This window comes from Heteronotia binoei, chromosome 2 (genome assembly GCF_032191835.1).
Source record: "Heteronotia binoei isolate CCM8104 ecotype False Entrance Well chromosome 2, APGP_CSIRO_Hbin_v1, whole genome shotgun sequence".
In the NCBI taxonomy this organism is placed as follows: domain Eukaryota; kingdom Metazoa; phylum Chordata; class Lepidosauria; order Squamata; family Gekkonidae; genus Heteronotia; species Heteronotia binoei.
In genome coordinates, this window is record NC_083224.1 from 43,267,019 (window position 1) to 43,289,137 (window position 22,119).

At 42.0% G+C, this 22,119-nt stretch overlaps 1 protein-coding gene across 1 annotated transcript; it reads left to right on the forward strand.

Moving 5' to 3' along the window:
• Positions 1-2,475: 2,475 nt before the first annotated feature.
• On the forward strand, positions 2,476-21,674 carry YWHAB (tyrosine 3-monooxygenase/tryptophan 5-monooxygenase activation protein beta). Its single transcript, XM_060230880.1, has 6 exons — positions 2,476-2,673; positions 15,616-15,917; positions 16,694-16,817; positions 18,778-18,941; positions 19,322-19,417; positions 19,853-21,674. The coding sequence occupies exons 2-6, from the start codon at positions 15,624-15,626 to the stop codon at positions 19,907-19,909; spliced, it is 735 nt and encodes a 244-aa protein (XP_060086863.1). The 5' UTR covers positions 2,476-2,673; positions 15,616-15,623; the 3' UTR covers positions 19,910-21,674.
• The last annotated feature ends 445 nt before the right edge of the window (positions 21,675-22,119 follow it).

Sequence of the window (22,119 nt, forward strand, 5' to 3'; positions counted from 1 at the left end):
AACAGAACCAGCTGAATATCAGATGCTGAAGCTTTCTCTACCATTGCACACTGTGGAAAATTCTACTGATTTTCTGCTTCTCATGCAAAACTGTGGAAGACACCAGAGAATCCTAAGGTATATTCTACCAGATCAGACTATTGGTCCATCTAGTCCATCATTAGGGTTACCAGGTCCTATCTTGGGGGTGATCCTGGAAGTGACATCATCCCTGGGTGGTGCAACAGCGGCACCACACATCAGCATCACACAACATCAGCACAAACCAGAACATCACTGTGCAACATTGGCAACATGATGATGTCACTTTTGGGTGACAACATGTCACCTTTTGGGCCAGCTGGGGGCAGGATTTGGCAACCCTATCCAGCATACTGTTATGTGTACTGATTAAAAGCAGTGGACTCTAATCTGGAGAACCAAGTCTGATTCCCCATTCCTCTGCTTGAAGCCAGATGGGTCAGCCACAGCTCTCTCAGAGCTCTATCAAACCACCATAAGTCTAACTTACCACAAGAGATAGAGCTTTCGGCTGCCTGACAATACTAAACTCTCCTGACTATTCTACACACACTGCCATATGATAATTAATTAGCATACTGTTTCATTCAGTGACCAACCAGTGAGCGTGGAGGTACTATAAACACAATGCCAAGGCCTTCCTCAACACTGCATTTTAACATTGGCATTCAAGGTTTGCTTCCTACATATGGAGGTTTCCTTTAGTCACCATAGCTCACAGTCATTGAAGGACCTCTCCTTTACAAAGCTGTCGAATCCTGTTTTAAAGTGGTTTATGCTAGTGGCCACTGCTACCAGTACCATCCTAAGCAGTTACACCATTCTAAGCTTACTGACACTGATGGAGTTAGTTCAGTGTAACTCCAATTAGGATGGCAGTTTATCCTCTGACTGAATTCCACTATTTCACCATTGAGTAAACAAGCACTTCCTTTGATTGGTCCAAATCTATTGCTCATCAGCTTCACTGGGTGCCCCCAAGTTCTATTATTATGAGAGGAAGAGAAAGTTCTGTGTATTCTCTTTCTCTATCTCATGAATTATAAATCTCTCCTCTAAACTAAAGAGAATTTATATGCTACCTTTCCAGAGATCTGCTCATGGAAATTCAGAAATAAAAACAAGAGCATAAAATCATAAAAACAAAAATATCAACATTACAAGCAAGATTTTAAAAACAAAACTTGGGGCATACAACACAGCATAAAACTACCATCAAGCAACCTGAAAACCCCCCATAAACCAAGTCTCAGGCTTACCGCCATAAAATGGTTAAAAATAATTTTTAAAAATGCTTAGTTAAAAACCAAGCTAAAAAGAAATGTTTTGGCCTTGTGCTTAACAAGAGAGAGCATTCTACAGATACAGAGCTACCACTGAAAAAGCCCTGTCTTTAGGTTGCCTATCTAGTTTACCTCCACAGGCGGCTATATAGAGCACAGAACTTGAGCAGTACATCTTAAGTCGTGGGCAGGATAGTACAAGAGGAGGTGATCTTCCTTCAGTCTTTCAGTAACAGTGCAGTCCTAAGTACAGTTACACTCTTCCAAGCCTACTGATTTCAATGGCCTTACAACTGCACTGTATTTCCTTAATCATCTTGGTTGGCCTTTTTCTGCATGTTTTCAATGCTGTGCGATGTCTTTTTGGTAACACATCGACCACATGTGTACACAGCAGTCCAAAGAGGGCTGCACTGTAGATCTGCACAAGGACATCAACTATTTTATTGTCACTTGTTTTCCCAGTGGTCCCTAGCACAGAGTTTGCCTTTTTATACTACCTAATTCACACTGTTGCCAAGCTGTCCACCTCAAGATCCGTTTTCCTCTCAAGTCACTGTTAGTTCAAACTCCACTTTGTATACATTGCAATTACAGTCATAGTATTCTTACCCCAATGGGCATCACCTGCCAAAATATGCTTCTCCTACAGGCCAACAGACAAGCAAACCATATTGCACTTATTCAAAAAGAGTCTTATACAAACAAATAGAATTGCTCTGAGAAAAGGAAAGACGTACTCCTGGATTGCTTGCGAGGCATATAGATATGGTTTTTCCTAGAGGTGCATCCCATAAGTCAAGGTGGACAAACGCTCACTGGGGGAAGGGCGGAAACAATTCCTCCTTTTCCCCCGCTCTGTCGCCTCTTTAGATCCAGGCCCTAGCATGCCTCCCAGAAAAACACCACACCTGGCTGATACCACGGAGATGGGACTAAGTAGGCTGATGCCCAAAATGCAGGAGAGGTATATGGGCGGGGGCTATACAGATGTGGGGAAAGGAAGTGGAAATGAAGAGGGGACCCCCCAACCTATCGTATCCCACCCCCGGCAGAACAGACCCCCGTGCCCTGTTGCCATGGCTACCGCCGGCATCCTTCCCACCTTTCCGCCTGCCCACTCCTCTCCGCGGCCCTGTTAGCCCAATGGGGGAAGCGGGTGAAGAGAAAAGAGGAGGAGGGCGCAGAGGCGTGTCCTTGCCGGAAAAGGCGTGGTCCTGGCGCCGGAAGTGGCTGCGGGAGCCGCAGGGTGTGTATGTGTGGTAATCGTGAAGCGGGCTGCTGCCGCGCTCCGAGCCTCTTGATCCGCCCGGGCCTGAGTCTGTGAGCTCTGTGACCGTCCGCCCTTCCTTTGTGCCTCCCGCGCCAGGTGAGCGGCCTTCAGCCATTTCCTCTCCTCCTCCCTCCCCCACGCTCAACGGCCGCGGCTCCAGCACCTCCCTCCCTGCCTCCCTCCCGAGGGAGCTGCTGCGGCCTTCTCTAGCGCGCTGCCTCGGAGGGCTCCCTGAGGCGGCTGTTCCGGCATCCCCGACCGTGGAGCAGAGCTCTTTCGCGGACGAGAGGGAGAGGGAGGAGGCCGGAGGAAAGCCGTACAAAGCAGCCCGGAGGCTCTTCGGCTTGTGGGAGCGGCCCCGCCTTTGTAACGGGGTGTCTCCTGTTCCTGCCGTGCCGCCGCCGCCGCCTTTCTCCTTCTCCTCGCCCTGGGTTTCAACTGGCCGCGTCACCTCGCCTCCAAGCGGCCCCACCCTGGCTGAGTCACCACCTTGGGCGCGCTCACCTGCGTGGAACAAGCCGGCGATTGGGGGCTGCCGCGCTCTCTCCGCCACGCTTCTGGCGGCCAAAAAGCGGGAGGGGCTGTGGTGATCGTGGGGTCTCGTAGGCTCGCCTCGGAGCCTTGGCATCGACCAGCTCTGCCTATCCTGAGTGTGGGAGGACGTCCGCCTTTCTTCTTTATGAGGAAGGTGGACTAAAAACGAAGTGTGTGTGTGTATGTGTGAAGTGCGGTGAGCCAACTTATAGTGACCCTCCAGGGGTTTTCAAGGCGAGAGATGAACAGAGGTGGTTTGCCATTGCCTTCCTCTGCATCGCGATCCTGAAAATTTCTTAGTGGTCTCCCATCCACATAGTAATCACATACTAACCAGCCCTGTTTAGCTTCGAAGATCTAATGAGATCAGGTCAGGGCAAAATGAAGTAGTAAAGTTAAATGACCAGCCACCTCCCTAAAACCTGGTTCAGCTCCATGGAGGAGCTGAGCAGTTTCTGTCAATAGGTTTGGGGTTGCATCATTCAGTTAGTATTGTCTACTGGTAGAGTTTAAGGTTTGGAAGGCTGGGGCTTGAATCCCCACTCTGCCTTGGAAACTTAATAGGTGACCTTGGGGCCAGTCTTGCCCTCTGAGCCCAACCTATCTCAAAGGTTAGAATAAAATGGAGTAGGAGAGAAAGAGTTGTAGGGCACTTTCATTCCCCACTGGGGAGAAAAGTGGGTAATATTCAAACAAAAGCCCAAGGTTTCTTGCTGCTGAAATCTGGTTTTCTGCTCAGCCTTTTATTTGTAAGAGTCCTGAAGGCAAATTAGCATATGACCTGTGCATTCCATTAAAGTTAATAGGTTAATTGTTTTTAATAGCAGGGAAAGGAGGACTAATGCAAAATAGTATTCTGGAAGCCAAGTGGTTACTAGCCTGAATGCCAGTAATTTAGCAACAGTTGGATGTAATATGTGCAGATTTGAAAATTAACTATTACCCATATATTTTATTCCATCATTTATCCAGTCAGCACCACTTTATCCTTGGTTATCCAGTGAGGGAGTTTAGGCTGAAAGTGTGTGATTGGCCCAGGGTGAAATTTTCAGGGTAAGTGGAGATTTGGATCTAAATTTGATAGTTTAACCCGGGGTGGCTAAACTGCGGCTTGGGAACCACATGTGGTTCTTGAAGCTCCCATTATGCTGTCAGCCAGCTTGGAGAATGCATTTAAAGTTGCTTTCTTTCCACCTTTCCCTCCCTCCCTGAATTCCCTCCCTCTCAAGCATCTGGCATTTGTATCCTGTGGCTCTCAAACACCGAACATTTATTCTATGCGTTTCTTATGTTAAGCAAGTTTGGCCACTCCTGGTCTAACCACTATATTACACAGTTGTTGATCTGGCAGTTTTATTTTTTTACAGTCTAACTCAGAAAATAAACTACTATATGTAGTTCTTAACATGTGACCAAAGGGGGGGGGAGGGGCTAGTTCAAAAAACTTTACACACTGTATTTTGAGAAAAATAGAGTACGTGGAGTTTTGGCAGGCATTTCACAAACACTGTCATAGGATTCTGGTATGAATCTCTGTAGTTTGTCAAACATCTTTGAATTTGCTGTCCACCCCTTTCCCCACCCAATACCAATTTGTTCCATTGCAGAAATGCAGATATCTTTACATGCAGTTTTGCAATTATAGTCTGCTGCTGTATACAAAGAATTGTCAATTGGATTACTAAGCAGATACTGTAATTAGAACGGAAGATAGAAGAAGACATCTACTGCCTCTTAAAATTTCTCATTTGTCAGCACCACTAGAACAAATTAGTGGTTGTTCCCTATCAGGTTGAGGGTAATAGGTATGAAAATAGACACCTCCACAAACCCAGTGAGGATCCTCTGCTTCAGGGTATTCAACTCACCCCATACCTTAAGCAGTGAGTGGAAGAAGCTTCCAGCTGTCTTGGAATTATTTCTTTGAACTTTGTCCTTCCATTCCAGATTTTCTATGACCCACAAGAAATTTCTAACCTACAGTTGTAGAATACCGCTGCTTTAAGTTGGTATCTAGGAGACATCTACCAATAGACTCCTTCTGAAGCTTTGGGAAAGTGAAGTCAATTAATCCAGTAAAGAATGTAAAGGACTTTGTCAACAGAATATTTTACATCATTTGCAGGATGAGCATGTTGGCTATACTGTACTAGTTATACCCCTAGGGCGGTCTCACTATGGACAGTTAGTTGCATGTAAAAGCCTTGTGGCCACAAATCAAGGCAGATCTCAGCCCTTCATTGGAGCCTGGATTAGTATCAAAGAGTTGATGGGGAGGCATAGCTATAGAAGTGTGCATGGTGTAGCATACTAAGGGCTAGAGAAGTCCAAGGTGCCTAAAATCTGCTGTTGGTGCCCAGGAAACAAACAAAAATTGTCCAGCCCAGGTTTGATATTTTGAAAACTACTTCTTAAATGCTGTGTAATCTATCCTGATCTTTGTTGAAAACAAAAGGTGCACTCAACTTCTTTATTAAATTGTTTTTTTACTTCTGGCCACTTTACTGCACCCTGATTGCTTTTAGTAGCGGTATAAATTACAAGTTATTTCAAAAATCTATACTTTTTGCTTGATGTGCCATGTATATTTGTCTTATTTATGTTTTATTTTCTTGTTATCATGCGTATATGTGATTTGGCCTAATTTCTATCACATGCTCTCTCCAATTAATAGCCTCCATTAAAACACACACCTTATTAAAAACCCATCACCTGTAAAGTTAACTAACTTTGAGTAGTTTAGCTATGGTTGCTTGTGGTAAAGCAGTAGTACTCAGTGGCTTGAGGAGAACCACATTTACAATTACCAGCAACCAAAGAAACAGAACCACTGAATGCCACCCCACTGAATGCACACATGCAATAATATATCAACATTAAACATTTAACTTTTTAAATTACTAGAATACTAGGTGTCTCTCCCCACCACTCAGCCAGCCCATGTGAATCTAGAATGAGAGGAAGGGTTTTCCTTTGTGCCCTCTGGCTCTCTCCTCGGCATGAAGAACAGCAGTTAAAGGGACTGAGTGAGATTGCCGGAGTGCTGAAACTAGAGCAAACTGGTTGTGGAGAAAGTAAACCACCAACATGCCACTGTGGCCAACTTACTCTTTTCCCAGATAGCTTCTTTGATGGTTGTACTGTTTCTTTGATGGAGCCATTTTGCTCAAGTGCTGGGATCAAGGTACAGAGAAGGATGGGGAAGGGCTTGCTGGAATGGAAAGACTCTTTACAACATTTATTCCAGTGCAAGGCTTTTCATTTCCAGTTATGTCATCCAAAAATGGCAGGAGTCATCTTATATTTGCATTCAAGCTACAGCTATGTCTAGTTTTTTGTTGTTGTATTGTTGCATTTTTAGGGGGGGGTCACCTTCCTTTTATGGTATTTCATCTCTAGCAAGGAGCTTTCATGTCAGGGAGGCTTGCAGCTTACCCATTATCCAGTCTCTCTGACAGCAGCTTTTAAAGATGAAACAACTGTCTGACCGTGAGTGCCACCAAGCAATGACCTTGCCTACTTTCCTGGAACCCGGAGCAGGAGCTGCATAAGGAAACAGTGCTCAGAAGAGTCCCAGGTGACAAGTCTGTCATATATGGCTGCTAAGCCACTGCGTGTTGTGGTAAAATAAAACCAATAGTGTGGTAACTTACAATGGCCTCAGAAATCAACAAGGAAAAAATGTAGGGAAGTTTTAAAGTTGTGTTAAATTTCTTTAGTTCAGTTATTACTGACGACACCAAATGCTGCATCACCTAAAATATAGAAGCTGAAAGAGCGTATTTTGGTGATGGCCGTAATTGAATGGAGCCTGACGGTGGAGTGTAGCTATTGAACTCTGTCCTTTCTCCCTTGCCTTTGTATCTCTTTGTGTCATCTGAAAAGCTTCTCATGACTGAGTTGGGGACCCTTGGGACTGTGTGGGATACATCATGTATTGGGGGGGGGGTCATATGGAAAATCCACATTTTGTGGACTTTCCATGTGTAAGTGCAAATGGGTTTTATTCATATAAGGGTACCTTTGGATCTAATTCATTACGGTTTACCAGTACAAGTGAATACCGTCACTTGATGGGAGTCTTCTGTGATGTACTTGAGTTTACACATCATGTGATCCATGTATTTAATGGATACATGCAAATATAGTTCAGTGAGAATGGAATAGGTGGATGTGGCATTTGTGGAGAGGAGATGGTTGAAGTGACAGCACACTCTTGTGCCTGAATTACTAACATCTATTTTGTCATAATCTTTCATAGATAAATGATCACTTCTTCAGATGTCAATGAGGAGTTGGTGATGCTGAGTAAATTATGTCCTGCTTAGTGACCAGTGCTCCTCACCTAGCTATGGTCAGATGAAAGGATGCAATAGTTATGTGCAAGAAGCTATGGCAGAAAAATACATTGAATTCCTGCCAAGCTATTGGAAGGGGCTTCAGGGACATGCTGTTCTTATGCCCTCTGAAAAGTAACCACCAGCTGTGCTGCCCGCTGGGAGAGCATTCAAATAATCCACAATATCTGTCAATACTGCAGTTGCTCTTGCGTCAGCATGTCTGTGACTGAATTATAAAGGAAGCTTCTTTTTTCCTGTGCTTTCTGAAAGCTGCTGGCTTCCTGAATTTTCATCAAGATGAATGTTGTAGAACTAGGGTGTTCCTCTTGAAGTCTCTCTGTGTGTGTTTCTCTTTTTTCCCCTCAAGTTCTAACAAATAGAAACCATGTTCTGAAAACTTTCTTTAAACAATGTCATTTAGCACCCACTCTGCCTTGGCCTGTTGTATGTTAACTGCTGGGGTGAGTTACCTGTTGCTTAACCTGGCTTGGAGCTGGCTTTTCAAGGAAGAAAATTCAGAGTATAACACCCCCACCCCAGTTTTTTGATGAATGTAAACTGGTATCTGAATGTTGAAATCCAAAATAACATTTTTTGTTCCTATAAGTAACTAACTGTTGAACAATAATACTTGCCTGCTGGGTCTCCTTGGAAGATAGTATTTTTCATATTTTGTTCATATATCTCCCCCTTTTTAAACATCATCTTCTGCACAAATCCATTGTGCTTTCATTGACAAGGTCAGCAGTGATAAGCATCCACAGTTTTGTGCTTAGGTCCAAAATGATGGAATTTATTAGTATAAGGGAGTACAGGTTTCCTCTTGAAAGAAGTCCAGTGTTAGGATTTAATAGTGCTAAGTATTTGTTGGAAAATTTTATATCAATCTTTTAGTGCTAATTTTTGGAGAATAAAAAAAAAAATCCAGCTCCTTATTGCCTCTGCCCTGTTGTATTGGAGATGTGGTGTGATGGGAGTCTTCTGTGATGTACTTGAGTTTACACATCATGTGATCCATGTATTTAATGGATACATGCAAAGATAGTTCAGTGAGAATGGTATAGAATCAGCAAAAAAACCCCAAACCTTATGGAAGGAGCCTGCAGTGTTGATCTGCCTCTCTCCAGTAGCCTTCTTATCATGAAAATTGTTTGTGTGCTGGGAGACCCTTACGTACAAAGTTAATGCTCAAAGTATGGGGAGCTTTAGCAGATCTAATTAGATGTGCTCTGCTATTTCTTCACTGCATTTATCATTCTTTTTATCAAAGCTAGCATGGGAAACTAGTGTCTTTCTCGGGACTTGAGTGAGTGCAAACAGCTGGAATGCCTGTCTTCTTGCAGTGCAGCATGAGCATCCATGTATCCAGGTTCCTCTCATTCCAGGTCATGGAACCAGGACATTTGTATCAAGAGCGGTTTCCTATCACAGGCTTTAAGGGTGCATTCAGACTTCTAATCTGTTCATGCGTAACAAATATAATTTCTGTCCCGGAGCTTGTTTATCTCTTAAAACCTGCTGAAATTGTTCATAAATTCTTTGTGTATTCTCCCTCCTTTCCAAAAGTTTGCATTTTGTTGCAAAAGGGTTTAGAGGACCATCCCCCAGGGCCATGAATCAAATGGGTTCTGCAATCATGAAGAACATGACTTTTGCTTCTACCAAAAAGAGGAGACCATATGCCTAGTCACTCAGAGTGGTGGTGAGGTGCAGTGTTTCAGATGTGATGCTTTAAAGGGGGGGGGGGAGCCCTGTTGGTGGAGGTGATGTGGGATAATTACTGCCCAAAGATTATTCTGACACTTGTTTACAGGTTGAATAAACTAATGTACTGTAACATACTTTGTAGCTGAACTAGATTAGAACTGTGGTGATGAAGTGTTGAATGCTAAGATCCCTGGTGAGGGAGTTTCCAAGGTTTATTCTGTACTCTGCTGTTTGGAGGCAGAGCATGATATCCAGTGCTAAACTCTCCTGAACCCTGCATGCATCATCTCCTTTTCTGTTGCTAGTTTATCCTCTGCATTGAAGCTGCAGGGAGCCATAAGTGCTGTTTCTCTTGCCCTACAATGGAGCTTCTGCATGGTGCTTTGAGAGCTGAGCCAATGTATCATGCTTTGTAGCACGATTTTCTTAAGGCCAGAGATCCGCTGATAGCAAACATTTATGCTTAACCCCATCATGTCCTTTCCTGAAGTTCAGGGGTGAGTCTGGTGAGACCCTGTAAAACTTCAAGGATTAGGATGTGTTTTTAAGGGGGAGCTGTGTACAAGTCATGCTGAGCATCAGAGCCTAGGTATCAAAGTTTGGGGAGAGTCTTCCAGGTTTGGGAGGAAAATGAGGGATGTTGATGGAATTTTTAAAAATCACTCACTAGTGATGAGTGTGTTTGAACCCTGGCCAAACTGAAATGGCAATGGTTGAGTTTTGGATTGAGCTCTTAGGCCCTGTGGTATGTGAACTGGTTACTATTGTTGTTCATAATTGATAAATACTGTTTAAAACAGCATCAGTAGTTTTGTCTGTGTTCATATTGTGAATAATTCTGAATCTTGATTACAACTCCATAAGCAAGGAATACTATGCTTCAGCTGCACCCTTGCTGCCTCTGGGCTCATTCATAGTTTATTGTGCTTTTCTTAGGAACTGAACTTCATCTATCTAAGGAGAGATCCCACTCTTGATATATCCTGACATAAAAAGGGGAAAGGGAATATCTAATTTTGCAGTTGGAGGGTTTCTGCTTCTTTCTCTCTCTTCACAGGCAAGACTTTTCAGAAACAAATGCTGATGTACAGCAGGGACCAAACTCTGGCTGAGCCAAGTGTTTCTAGTAGCCAGGAAACCTCTGCTTTTTATCTTCTTGTTTCACAAAGGGCAATGTAAGCATGTCCATCTTATTTTCCTTTGACCAGTGAGGGTTTTTTCCCCCGTGGGAGAATTGAGCAATGTTATGTCTTCCAACCCCTGATAATGATATAATATTCATCCATGTTTTGGAAGAGTCACTTCCTGAGTTACAAGTGGATTTAAAAAAAAATATGTTACTGCTGTGATGGAACATGCCAGTGGCTAGCCCTGCTGGTTACCAGAACTAAATTTCTGGTTGTTCTTGGCGACAGGGCATGTGGATGCTTGCACATCTTCTTCTGCTATTGATTAGTTGAGCCTCTTAGAATATTTGGGGCTGTTCCTGTCATAGACTACCCTTCTCCCCCCCCCCCCCAGCTTTCAGTTTTTTCCAGCCACTAACTTTTCCTTCTGTATTGAGGTCTTAGGTCAACATGCCAAGTTGGCTAAGCACCATGTCATCTGTTTCAAAATAAAACAAAATCTTTCCCTTGCAATGCACTTGGGTAGGTTTGCCACCATCAGAGGAATTTGGGAGTTCCCAGATAAATACGTGTCCCAAACTCCCCCCGCCCCAATTTTCCCTTTTGGCTGCCTCTGTTTAACTGTAAAAGTGTGTTTTCAAGGGAAGAATGAAAGGCTTCAAGCTTCGCCTTGTCTGTCCTTGCCTTCTCTGTCGAAACTGTCCTTTCAGCACTTAACTCCCTGATAAGCCATTCCAAACATCCAAGATTCATGACTGGGATCTCTTCAAGGGGTCCAAATCTTGATAAACCCAGCGACTGAGGGTTTAAGAAGGTTTATAAAGTATACACAGAGACTGGGGGTTTAAAATGGTTTATAAAGTATACACACATTCTAGAAAGCACAGATAGCTAGGGACTGGGTACAAGCAGGTAGAATAAGCCAGCATACTAGAAGAACAGCAAAGGTGGTGGTGGTGGAAAGTACCATCAAGTCACAGCTGACATGGCGATCCTGTAGGTTTTTCAAGGCAAGAGATGTTTAGAGGTGGTTTGCTATTTCCTGTCTTTGTAGTGACCCTGGATTTTCTTGGTAGTCTTCCATCCAAGTTTGAACCGGAGCTAATCTTGCTTGGCTTCCAAGATCTGATGAGACTGAGCAGGGCAGGGTAATCTTTACTTACAAAAGCTAACACATCCCTCTCCCTAGGGATGGAGGTCCAGACTAAGATGTTAAAGATCAGATAGATTACACTTCTCATCTGTCCCTCAACAGGGAATTGCAGGTACCTGCATTTCTTCAACATCAAAATCAACTGCATCTCAAGTTGCTCCATTTGTGGACTTTGCATCAAAAGCAATCTGCACAACTCAGTGCTAAGGGAAAAGAGATGAGAAGAGCAGGAATAATTTCAGGACAGAGCAGGAATAATTTCAGGACAATTGATAGCCTGGTCTGAGTGTCAAAATTTGGCCTGTGGATCCTGCTGTTTCCCAGCATGTCCATCATCATAAAAGTGCCTGCCTCCTTCCTGGAATGTAGCTTGGGGATCTTATTTCCCACTTCAGACAAATTACCCTGTGTTGTTTTAGAAGCATATTTATCCTTTCATAAGTTGCATCATTTGAGAATAATCAGGTTTATATGGTGGAGTTACCCACAGAAAGCATATAATAATATAAAATAAGAACTAAGTTGATACAATGGGTACGCAGACCAATTGGGCAATTCCCCAAATACTAATATCTAAATTCTCAATCCACTCAATTGTAGCTGGGGAGAGTTTTCCATCACATCTCCCTGGAAAGCACAATGCTCACATTCTTGTGACAGATGAACAATAAATAGCTTGGTGGACTGCACCGCCATTGCACTGGGGTCCTGGTATTTTGCCCCATTTAAACAACAGGTCTGCACAAGTGCCAAAGTCTGTTCATTTTCTATTGTCTTCCATACTTTATGTGGCAAGTCAAACCCTGTGGGCTTCTTGTTGGTGTTTATTACATTATGGATATCAGGTGGAACTGATTATATCCATGTCTGCAGTCATTCAGTCCCTAGATTGAAATTTTTTGATTGCAGGATTTGTGCAGTTCTTATTAGGTATCAAGATCTTAGCCTGGATAGGCCCATGTCAGCTATGTCTGTGAATAGGCAGCTCTCTGTTTTGATCTTTCTATATTCATGAAGAAGAGCATCTTGTCTTCGGAGATGCCGTGGAATGATGTGGCATGAAATGGGTAGCCTATAGGTTGGATTGGGTTTAATACATCCACTGATGGTTCTCATAGAATCCAGGGTCATCTAGTCCAACCCCCTGCACAGTGCAGGAAATTCACAAATACATCCTTCTACACACATACATCCCCAGTGACCCCTGCTCCATGCCCAGAAGATGGCAAAAACCTCCAGGATCCCTTGCCAAACTGGACTGGAGAAAAATTGCTGACTCACCCCAAAGTGGCAATCAGCATTTCCCTGGGCGTGTAAGAAAGGTTTACAAGCACATTATTGTATTGAGTTGGACATCAAGTTTATGGTCATGGGGGCTTTTGAACCTCACTGAAGTACCATATTCTGTGTACTGTACACCAACCCCCCAAAGCTGAGCATTTAAGTGTTGTAGCTGATGCCCCCCAAGTTGTACCACATCATTTTTGAAAAACATTATTTTGCATGCATATTTTTGCTGTTACATTGGTAAGATGGTGTTTATAGCACAGTGTCCTGTCCAGGATAATGCCAAGGTATCTAGATGTATGGTTGTGTGTAAGCTGAGTGCCATTACGGTAGACATTCAGTTCACAGTTGGGAAGATTGTCATTGAGATGGAAACAAAAGCATTCTTTTTTTTTTCTGGACTAATAACGGTGATTGTGCTTAACGCTAACTGCTTAATGGAGATGAGATATTGCTATTGAGTGTGCTTAACCCACTGTCATCCTGGAGTTGTCCTTGACTTTACTGCTAGAGTCATGTGGGAGCAGCATTCATCCACTAACACCAAACAATAGCAAGAATGCTTCTGATTGCATCATATGTAGTTACTGCTGAACTTCCTGCAGTCTGATTAGCTTTGAATTATGTGTCATTGCTGGGTCTAGGAAGATTAGATATGTACCATCTTGCACAGTCTTACATTGGCAAGTTAGCTTGATGTTCAATGTGAAAGGGTGCCATCTTCAAATGGTCAGAACAATAATAAACACTTGAAAACTAATCCAATGCTACATATCTCATAGGATTTGCAGAAAGTCAGTTGTCCTGGTTCAACATGGAGTCCATGCTTATTAGTCTAAGGAGGAAGACCCGGAAGTGTTTGCCTTGTAACGTTCTCATGAGATTCAAACATGTACTGCTTAAACATCCATGTTTTTAAGGTGTTCGCCAAGCTTTTCTGCAGGCCTAGACTGCGAACTCTGGGGTGAAAAAGATACTGCTAAGCTACATATGCTTCCTGTTTTTAAAGTCATGGCTGGCCAGACCTTTAAAAAGACATAAAGATTGTTATGTTTACATCTCTAAAACATGGGTGTTTTTTTGCCTAAAATAAGAACAAGCTGCCTAAAGTATGGCACAACACATCTTAGGTAAGTTGCTGTGACAAATACCCACTCCATCTACCTACCCTGCTTCTGCTTATTGGGGCCTTTTACCTCAGTAACTGGGAGTGTAACCTCTTAAATATGTGGGCATTAAGTTGAATGGTCAGCTTGATATGTCTATGGAAATTGCTTTAAATATCTATGATGGCTGTCTCCAGGGAATATACAGTAAATCACTTTGTGATGGATTCAGGTGGATAGCTCTGTTGGTCTGAAGCAACAGATCAAAGTTAGTCTGGTGGTACCTTTAAGTTTAAGTCCAACGAAGTTTAATTCTGTGTATAAGCTTTTGTATTCATGCACTCTTCTTCTGATATATTTTGTTATAGTGATGGCACTTAATGTTCCTTATAAGTCACATTATGCTTTGAAGCTAAACTTTTCCATGCTTCAGGCTTGGGTCTTTTGGAAAGGTTTCTGAGGTCCAAACACTCCTGAGAGTGAAATCTGCTAAGTTATATTACCAAGTAACCTATAAAGAATAAAGTTTACCAGTGGTCTGTATGTTCTTGAAAGGTATACACAAATTAATTACCTGCAGAGTTGAACATGCAGAGTGTACTGTTCTGCTTTGTAGCAGTTTTTAGAGCTTCTATCCATACAGGAAGTTTTTAAGGAATACCTAAATTGCAGGTTCTGAATACCCTGTAGTTGCTGCTTCTGGCAACTTGGTGCTGCTGTAGCATTGGTGATAGAACTGAAGTCGGGGAAACTGTAATCCAGTCTTTTGATTCTTCTAGTACGCCTGGCCTGGATAATCCAGACTAGCTCTGTCTCATCAGATGTCATCAGCTAAGCAAGGTTGGCCTTGGTTAGTATTTGGTTGGAAGACCACCAAGGAATTCCTGGGTCATTATGCCCTGAAAACCCTGTGGGGTTGCTGTAAGTTGGCTGTAACTTGACGGCATTTCACACGCACACAATATTTGGGCATTGAGTGTTAGATGGATAAGGGGAATGACAATATGCTAAATGAAGTATGTGGGATGCTTAGTAATCTTATTATGAGAAATATGCCATTTTTTCCCTGTAGTTAGTGTTAGGCTTGTGACTGGAACAGAGGAATGGTGGGTGACTAATGGGAAACATTGGTTACCTGAGCCCAAACAATGTGTTTTTGTATGCTGCACAAATTCACACGTTGTCTCGACAAAAGTCTTTTGAGAGGGCCCCTGCCTGGCCAGTCCTTTCTGCCTGCCCCACAATTTCATTATCAGGGCAGGTTACCCAAATCTTTACCTCATATGAGAGGAGAACCTTGCCACTTCTTCTTAGCATTACTGGTAAGCACTGGGTTTTGGCTCTGTTCTGCCTGTGTGTGGATTTTGAGCCCACTGGTGCCTCTCACAGTTGCACAATGCATTTCCATGCAATGTATTTCCATGCATACATTCCCTTTTCTAGCATGTGGCATTCTTGGCATGCCTTTAGATGCCAGGATATTGTAGCCGAACTCTGGGATGTGGGTAAGTACAGTAATCAGGAGCTACTTTCACAGGCCAAAGCAGCTTGAGACTTGGGTGGGAGGTGGGGCTCAGTGCTGGTAACCACAAATAATTGCTGGCTAGTAAACAAAGTCAGAATTTGTGGGCACTTGTTGACAGGCAAGCAGTTCTTTGGATAGAGAGGGAGGAGATGACCAAGACACATCCTGATTATGTAGTCTTAGAAACCTATCACATCTCATTTTCATTGGAGAGAATTGTGCCTTACGATATGCATGTGTCACTTCTCTTTTTCTCCAGGAAAAACCATGGATAAAAGTGAGCTGGTACAGAAGGCCAAACTGGCTGAGCAGGCAGAGCGCTATGATGATATGGCTGCTGCCATGAAGGCTGTCACTGAGCAAGGGCATGAGCTGTCCAATGAAGAAAGGAATTTACTCTCTGTTGCCTATAAGAATGTAGTTGGTGCCCGTCGCTCCTCCTGGCGTGTAATTTCCAGCATCGAACAGAAAACAGAGCGGAATGAGAAGAAACAGCAGATGGGAAGAGAGTATCGTGAGAAGATTGAAGCTGAATTGCAGGACATCTGCAACGATGTTCTGGTAATAATCCAGTAGTATCTGGTACAGCAGCATCTCCTAAGAACCTTTATCTGGGAAGAATTTGCAAGATCATGGCAGGGCTATATTTTTACTCCAAAACACCTAGTGTAGTCCAGTGGCTAAATGTTCCAGCCACTTTTTGTTTACCCCCTGAAGATTTGTATACAATCATACGATGTGTGAAAAGTCCTTTACTTGCTGGAGAACTTTGTGCACTTGTAAAGACAAGACCTAAAGTTGACTGCCTGTTTTAGACTTATATAAAAGGTATCTAGGAGTGTTAATTCACATGTGAAATGAAAGTTCTATGTACATCACATGTGATTATAAATTTCATTTGTACAGACTTGCTGATTGAAATGCCCCCATTCTAGACTTCAAGAGAACTTTTTGTATTCTCTGGTGTTTTTATAGGCGCCAAATATAAACAATAGCTGCTTTTAAGAAGTAGAATATCACCCATAGTTTAGCTACTTAACTTGCTTAGCATTTGGTGTAATGTGGCCTGGTTATGATCATCTCATAAAATACCTGATGCACAGCTGATCAGCTTGAATTGAACTTTAAATATTTTTAAATGGAGAGTCTTCTTTTGATAACTCTCTGCTACTCAACTTTTCTTTTCCCCAAATGGTAGGGGACATGAGGAATTATCTTCCATTATTTCCTCAGGTTGAGAAAAAAGGGGCTCCAGTACAGTACATACTTGTGTGTGGGTAAATTGTGGTGATGAACTGAAGGGGGAAAAGGTTAATATTGTTTGCTGTATTTTTCAGGAACTCCTGGATAAGTACCTTATTGTTAATGCCACACAGCCAGAAAGCAAGGTTTTCTACTTGAAAATGAAAGGAGATTACTACAGATACCTTTCTGAGGTGGCATCTGGAGACAATAAGCAAAGTAGGTCACCTGTGTATGATACTTGACAAGATTAGCTGCACTAATAAAATATATTTCTAAATTTTAAGATGTAAACCACTTCAGAGATACTTCATTCCAAGTATGGGTTAAAGTTTTTAATAAAAATATGTGTTTTTGATAACTTTTATTGATGACTTTCAGGTATTTAGGGGGCCAAGAGAAGGACAACTCTTCTTGCAAACTACATTAGTTGCCCTCTCCTGTAGTCAAATGCACAAGTGCCTAATGCCCTGATTAGAAGGGAAGATGTGAAAATTCCACTGTAGATATTGAAGCTTGGGGAAGCATAAACTACAGGTCTCCTCTGCTTCCTGTTCCTTGCATCTTGATCCTTTAAAGCCACATGAAGCTCAATCAACAGAATCAAAACTTTATCTTAATCTGTAGTTTTGGATTTCTGTCTAGTCTTCATCTGCTAAATGCCTTGCCCCTTTCAAATTGGTGGTAGACTAAATGTTTGCTCACAAGCATGTAAGTCTGCGCATGATAGGAAGCTTAGCATTTCACTGTTCAGCATTTTGACTTCCTCAGACTAGCCTATGTACTGGGAAAGCAAATGTAGAAGCTGCTGAAATACTTAGATGTAAGAATGTTGTCAAAGATTGATAGCAGCAGTTGCTATTCAGTGTACCTCAGTAGTTCTGGATGCCACACAATTTAGTTACAGATGAAATTAGTATGAAGGAAGCAGATATTTTGGTGATGAACGCTACTGGATGTGTAAACTTATTTCTACTTTTAGCCAGGATCGTGTAGTGTTTACGCTCTAGTACTCTCTAGTAAAACAAATAGTTGCTCGTTAACAGAATTTGTTGTATGTCAGATTTGCAGCTGGCTCTTACCGATAGATGTTTATTTTATTTGAAGCATTTCTATGCCATCTTTTGAGCCAACTCAGGGACCCCAAGGCAGCAAATATTAAAACATGTCAAACATAAAAAACAGCATTTAAAACACACACACACAAATATAAAAACATTTGAAACAATTAAAACAATTAGAGAGAGTAATAAAATTTAGTGAAGGGCTTCACCTGCTGGCAGAAGAAGACATTAGAGGGATGAATCCCCTTGGGGAGGAAAAGTTTCAGAGTGTTGGTGCCATGGTTGAGAAGGCACTTTCTTGGGTTTCCACCTGACTAGCCCTAGAAGGATGGGGCACCGCAGCAAGGCCTTTGAAGATGACCGGAGAGGTCAAGTAGGTTTATCTGGGAGTAGGTGGTCCAGGTATGCTGTATAGGCCTTTAAAGGTCAATCCCAGCACTTTAAATCAGCCCTGGAAACAGATTAGGAGTTAGATAGCTTTGTAAGTACACCTGTGGTACCTTTAACTTCAGAGCTGAATGAAAATGGGGGCAAAAAAAACAACCACACACACACACACACAAAAGAAAGCTGGACTCCAGAAACCAGTTTTAAAAACCTATCTTGTATCCTAGATGAATTAAGCTGGAATACCTTTCAGATTCATGCTTCAAAAAAGAAAATAGCGGCATGGAGATGTTTTTTACAATACCCCTATGAAAGCACTTCAACACCTTCTGTTCTTTCCCTGCCATTCAGACCACAGTAGTCCATTCACAGCCCTGATTTTGGCAACAGTAAGGATGCTATGCAACTAAAGCAGCACAATGGCATTGCCTGCCCTCTAAATTAGATTTGTTGCTTTCTCTGCCCACATCCCATAGCCAAATCTGGCTGTTTGTTGGCCCTTTTAGAAGGTGGCTGGTTGTGAAACATAAATAGTGCTTAAGCAGCAGTGTTTCAGGTTGCAGTTACCAGATGTGTAAAAGTTTTGGGAGCCATTGGGAAACTTGTTCTGAAGATGTTCCTTGGAAAACTTCAGGCAGTTTGTTTAAAATAGGGATATGGGGCAGGAAGCTGTTAGAATACAGACTTCTGATTGCTTGCATGTACATTATCACCCTCTTCCCTTGCAGCAACAGTAGGAAATTCTCAGCAGGCGTATCAAGAGGCATTTGAGATCAGCAAGAAAGAAATGCAGCCAACGCACCCTATCCGACTTGGCCTGGCACTCAATTTCTCTGTGTTCTACTATGAGATACTAAACTCACCAGAGAAAGCCTGCAGTCTGGCAAAGACAGTAAGCAGACATAATCTAACTGAAAGTAATTGTGGGGAGGTATACATGAAAAAGCTGGGAAAGTAAGTTATTTCCTTAAAGTAATTCCCTGTGTAATGTTTAATAAATAAACTGAGTCTCAAATGCGTTTCTTTTAAAAGACTAAAATTTAGAGTTTCTGAAAATGCAGATGGACTACAAGTTTTACAACAATTGTCTTTTAATGGTTAAAATAAGGGCCTGTTATCAACTTTGTATGGTCGTTATACAGTACCTACCATTATTTTGTCTAGGTACATTCGATCTGTGTACACTGATGCAAACAGATCAGATGTTCTGAAGGTGGTGGAAAGACCAGATGAGTATGCATGATTTATATGAAATACTTTCAATTGTTTCAGGCATTTGATGAAGCGATAGCAGAGTTGGATACACTGAATGAAGAATCTTACAAAGATAGCACTCTGATTATGCAGCTACTTAGAGACAACCTTACTGTAAGTATTCCTTGGGAAGCTGTACTTAAAATGACAGTGTTGGAGGGTGTCATCATCTTCTGTTAGAAATGGTGAAGGAATCTGCATCCTTAAAAATAGTTTTAAGGAAAGCTCAAAGTTAGACCAGCATATAAATTGAGAGCCTTCAGCTTCATAGCTTTAAGTGGTCACATATGTAATGGCAAATTCAGCAAGTGCCCTTATCAGGCTGCTAACATCTGTGTACTGCCTGCGGGCTTTGTGTGCTCACTGTTTTAACTTCATCTAATCTCCAGTCTTTTAGTTCATCATTCATTAACTCTTCCACCCAGAGAAATCATATTGCTCAACTAAAGAGAACTGCTCTGCTAAAACTAATTGCCCCACCTCCCCCTTTCCTGATCGATGTAATTAACTGCATGCTTTCAGCATAAACATGTTTGTATTTTCTTACAGCTATGGACATCGGAAAACCAGGGAGATGAAGGGGAAGCTGGGGAGGGCGAGAACTAATGGCTGTCACGCTTCACTATATGTTCAATGTCACTCTGTATCCTACACATTATATCCCCTTGTGCGACAAGCAAAAAGAATAGTACATCGACTTCACAACCTCAACGTAGCAAACTGTTTGTGGGGTAAAAACAATTGGTTGGTGTTCTGTGTACGTAAAATGGAGATCAGTTGAGCAATGGCATTCTGAACCTTTCCTATTATGAACACTTGCAGTTATGATTACCGTGTTTATATTTTTTTAACTGAACACTGTGATAATGGGTTTTTGCAATTACAGTTGACTTTACAAAATGTGCAATGGTGGAAGAGTAGATGAGAATCATGTAATTCCTTGGAAAGATTATAATCTGGCATCAAAAGAGCTGAAATACAAATCTGTTGTAAAGGTGTACAGAAAATTATAGAGATTATATTGTGACACTGCAACGTGGAAGGGAAAACAACATTGTGTGGCATTCCAGTTCAGTAACTCACTGCTATGGATTTAATGGGCACATTCATTCTTGTTTGTTTGTTACAAAATATTGATGCTGGACACTGCTTTTCAGCCAAATGCTCGTGTAAACGTAAACCTTTTCTGAGGCTTCAATTTAAGACATGAGGAAATGACAGCCAAACTTCCAGACTCTTTACAGTGGCAGAAAATGGGGACTTTGTCTCTGGATAAATAGTCCAGTGCTCCTACCATGTAGATCAAGTCCCATCCCACAGCAATAAGTTACATATTTACAGTGTGGACTATTCTCAGTAATGAATTTTTAGTGCACTACCATGGAATTTCAACAGGATGTTTCTATTTTTTTATGGCCTTATTAGTTTGCTGGGTAATCATGCTATGTAGAACTCATTTCCCACTTTAAAAATGTTAATCTTCTCTCCCCTCCCCCTGCCTCAGAGCTGGCTTGGTACCTTTTTGAATAATTTGACAGAGCTGCTCTTCTGCATGCAGTGTGTACTTCTCCTGCCCACCCCACTTCCTGCTTCAATTAGTCTGGGCTTTGTGAGTGGTGTTAGTCTGTGGTGATGGAGGAGGCTTAAAGATATTGGAGGACAAATCTGTTTTAGAAGCAGAAGAGCTCCCAATATCTCTGTAGTTCTCAGCTTTTAGTATCTGTTGGTCCTGGGTCACTATCAAGATCTGGGTCATATTCAAGATTCCCTATATTTGCCTTAGGAATACAGACTGTACACATGTGTGTTGCTTGTTAGATTGCAATACCGAAGTTCCAAATGTTCAGTTGTTCCCAAATGCGTCCCAACTACATATTAGAATTCAATAGGAGTTGCATGAATAATGCAGGGGAAAGATGGGAATACTCACCCTATTGGTCTTTCAGTATCATTCCTCTACCTATAACATTCCACTTAGTGCGTAGAATCCATCTGTTTGTCTGTCCATCTGTCTGCTGAAGAGAGAAATTCATGCACTGACTCAAAATTTCCCCCCTATTAGCTGAACAAATTGTGCAGTTATACTTGGCGCTTGATAAATGCAGTAGTGAATGTGGAACCGAGCCTGTCTGTATATCTGGTAGCTCTTTTTGCTTTGTTTCTACTGACCAGTATTTTGCCTAAAAGTTTGCTTCTGTGACGGTTGTATTGCCTAGCACACATGTGGTTGTGAGAATAGTATAGCAAAAAGAAATACCTGGTTATCGATGTACTAGATTTGTGTATGTCTTTTAAACAGTTCTAGTTTCACCTTACACAATCAGGAAAGTGTAAAAGAATTCAAAGACAATAATAAAAAATTTTATCAGTTTGTGGTCCTTTTTGTTACTGTTATGGCTGAATACTGTGGTGGTAGAATCACAATGTTATCAAGTGTCCTATATCCTTAATGTGGTGGAACATTCTGTAATGGAGAAAACTGAGTGTTAGTGCCTAGGTTATACTCATAAATCTGTCTTCATAGATGGGAAGACATAATTTAGATGGGGGTATTTATGTAGTTATGACTGAATTTAAACCACTCTGACCAAAGTGCTGCAATTGATTGGTCTTTCTGCCTTCAGTAAAATGGTGCTTTATAGAACTTCAGTACATGCTGTACTCATAGTGCCTAGAAGTGCCGGCATTATCAAATAATTCATTATGGGTGGTATATAACTAAAGTACACGCTATCATGTTTGGCTTATGAAAGGAGAATTAAGAGTAAAGAGCCTTGCAGCTGAATGAGAAGCTGATCCACTTGGAAAACTACCAT

What these genes read in the sequence shown, in the direction of transcription:
- YWHAB (XM_060230880.1), top strand. Translation starts at nt 15,624, where the DNA reads ATGGATAAAAGTGAGCTGGTACAGAAGGCCAAACTGGCTGAGCAGGCA. An exon ending in ACATCTGCAACGATGTTCTG is followed by an intron (nt 15,918 to 16,693) that starts GTAATAATCCAG and finishes TGTATTTTTCAG; the next exon opens with GAACTCCTGGATAAGTACCT. An exon ending in CCTGCAGTCTGGCAAAGACA is followed by an intron (nt 18,942 to 19,321) that starts GTAAGCAGACAT and finishes CAATTGTTTCAG; the next exon opens with GCATTTGATGAAGCGATAGC.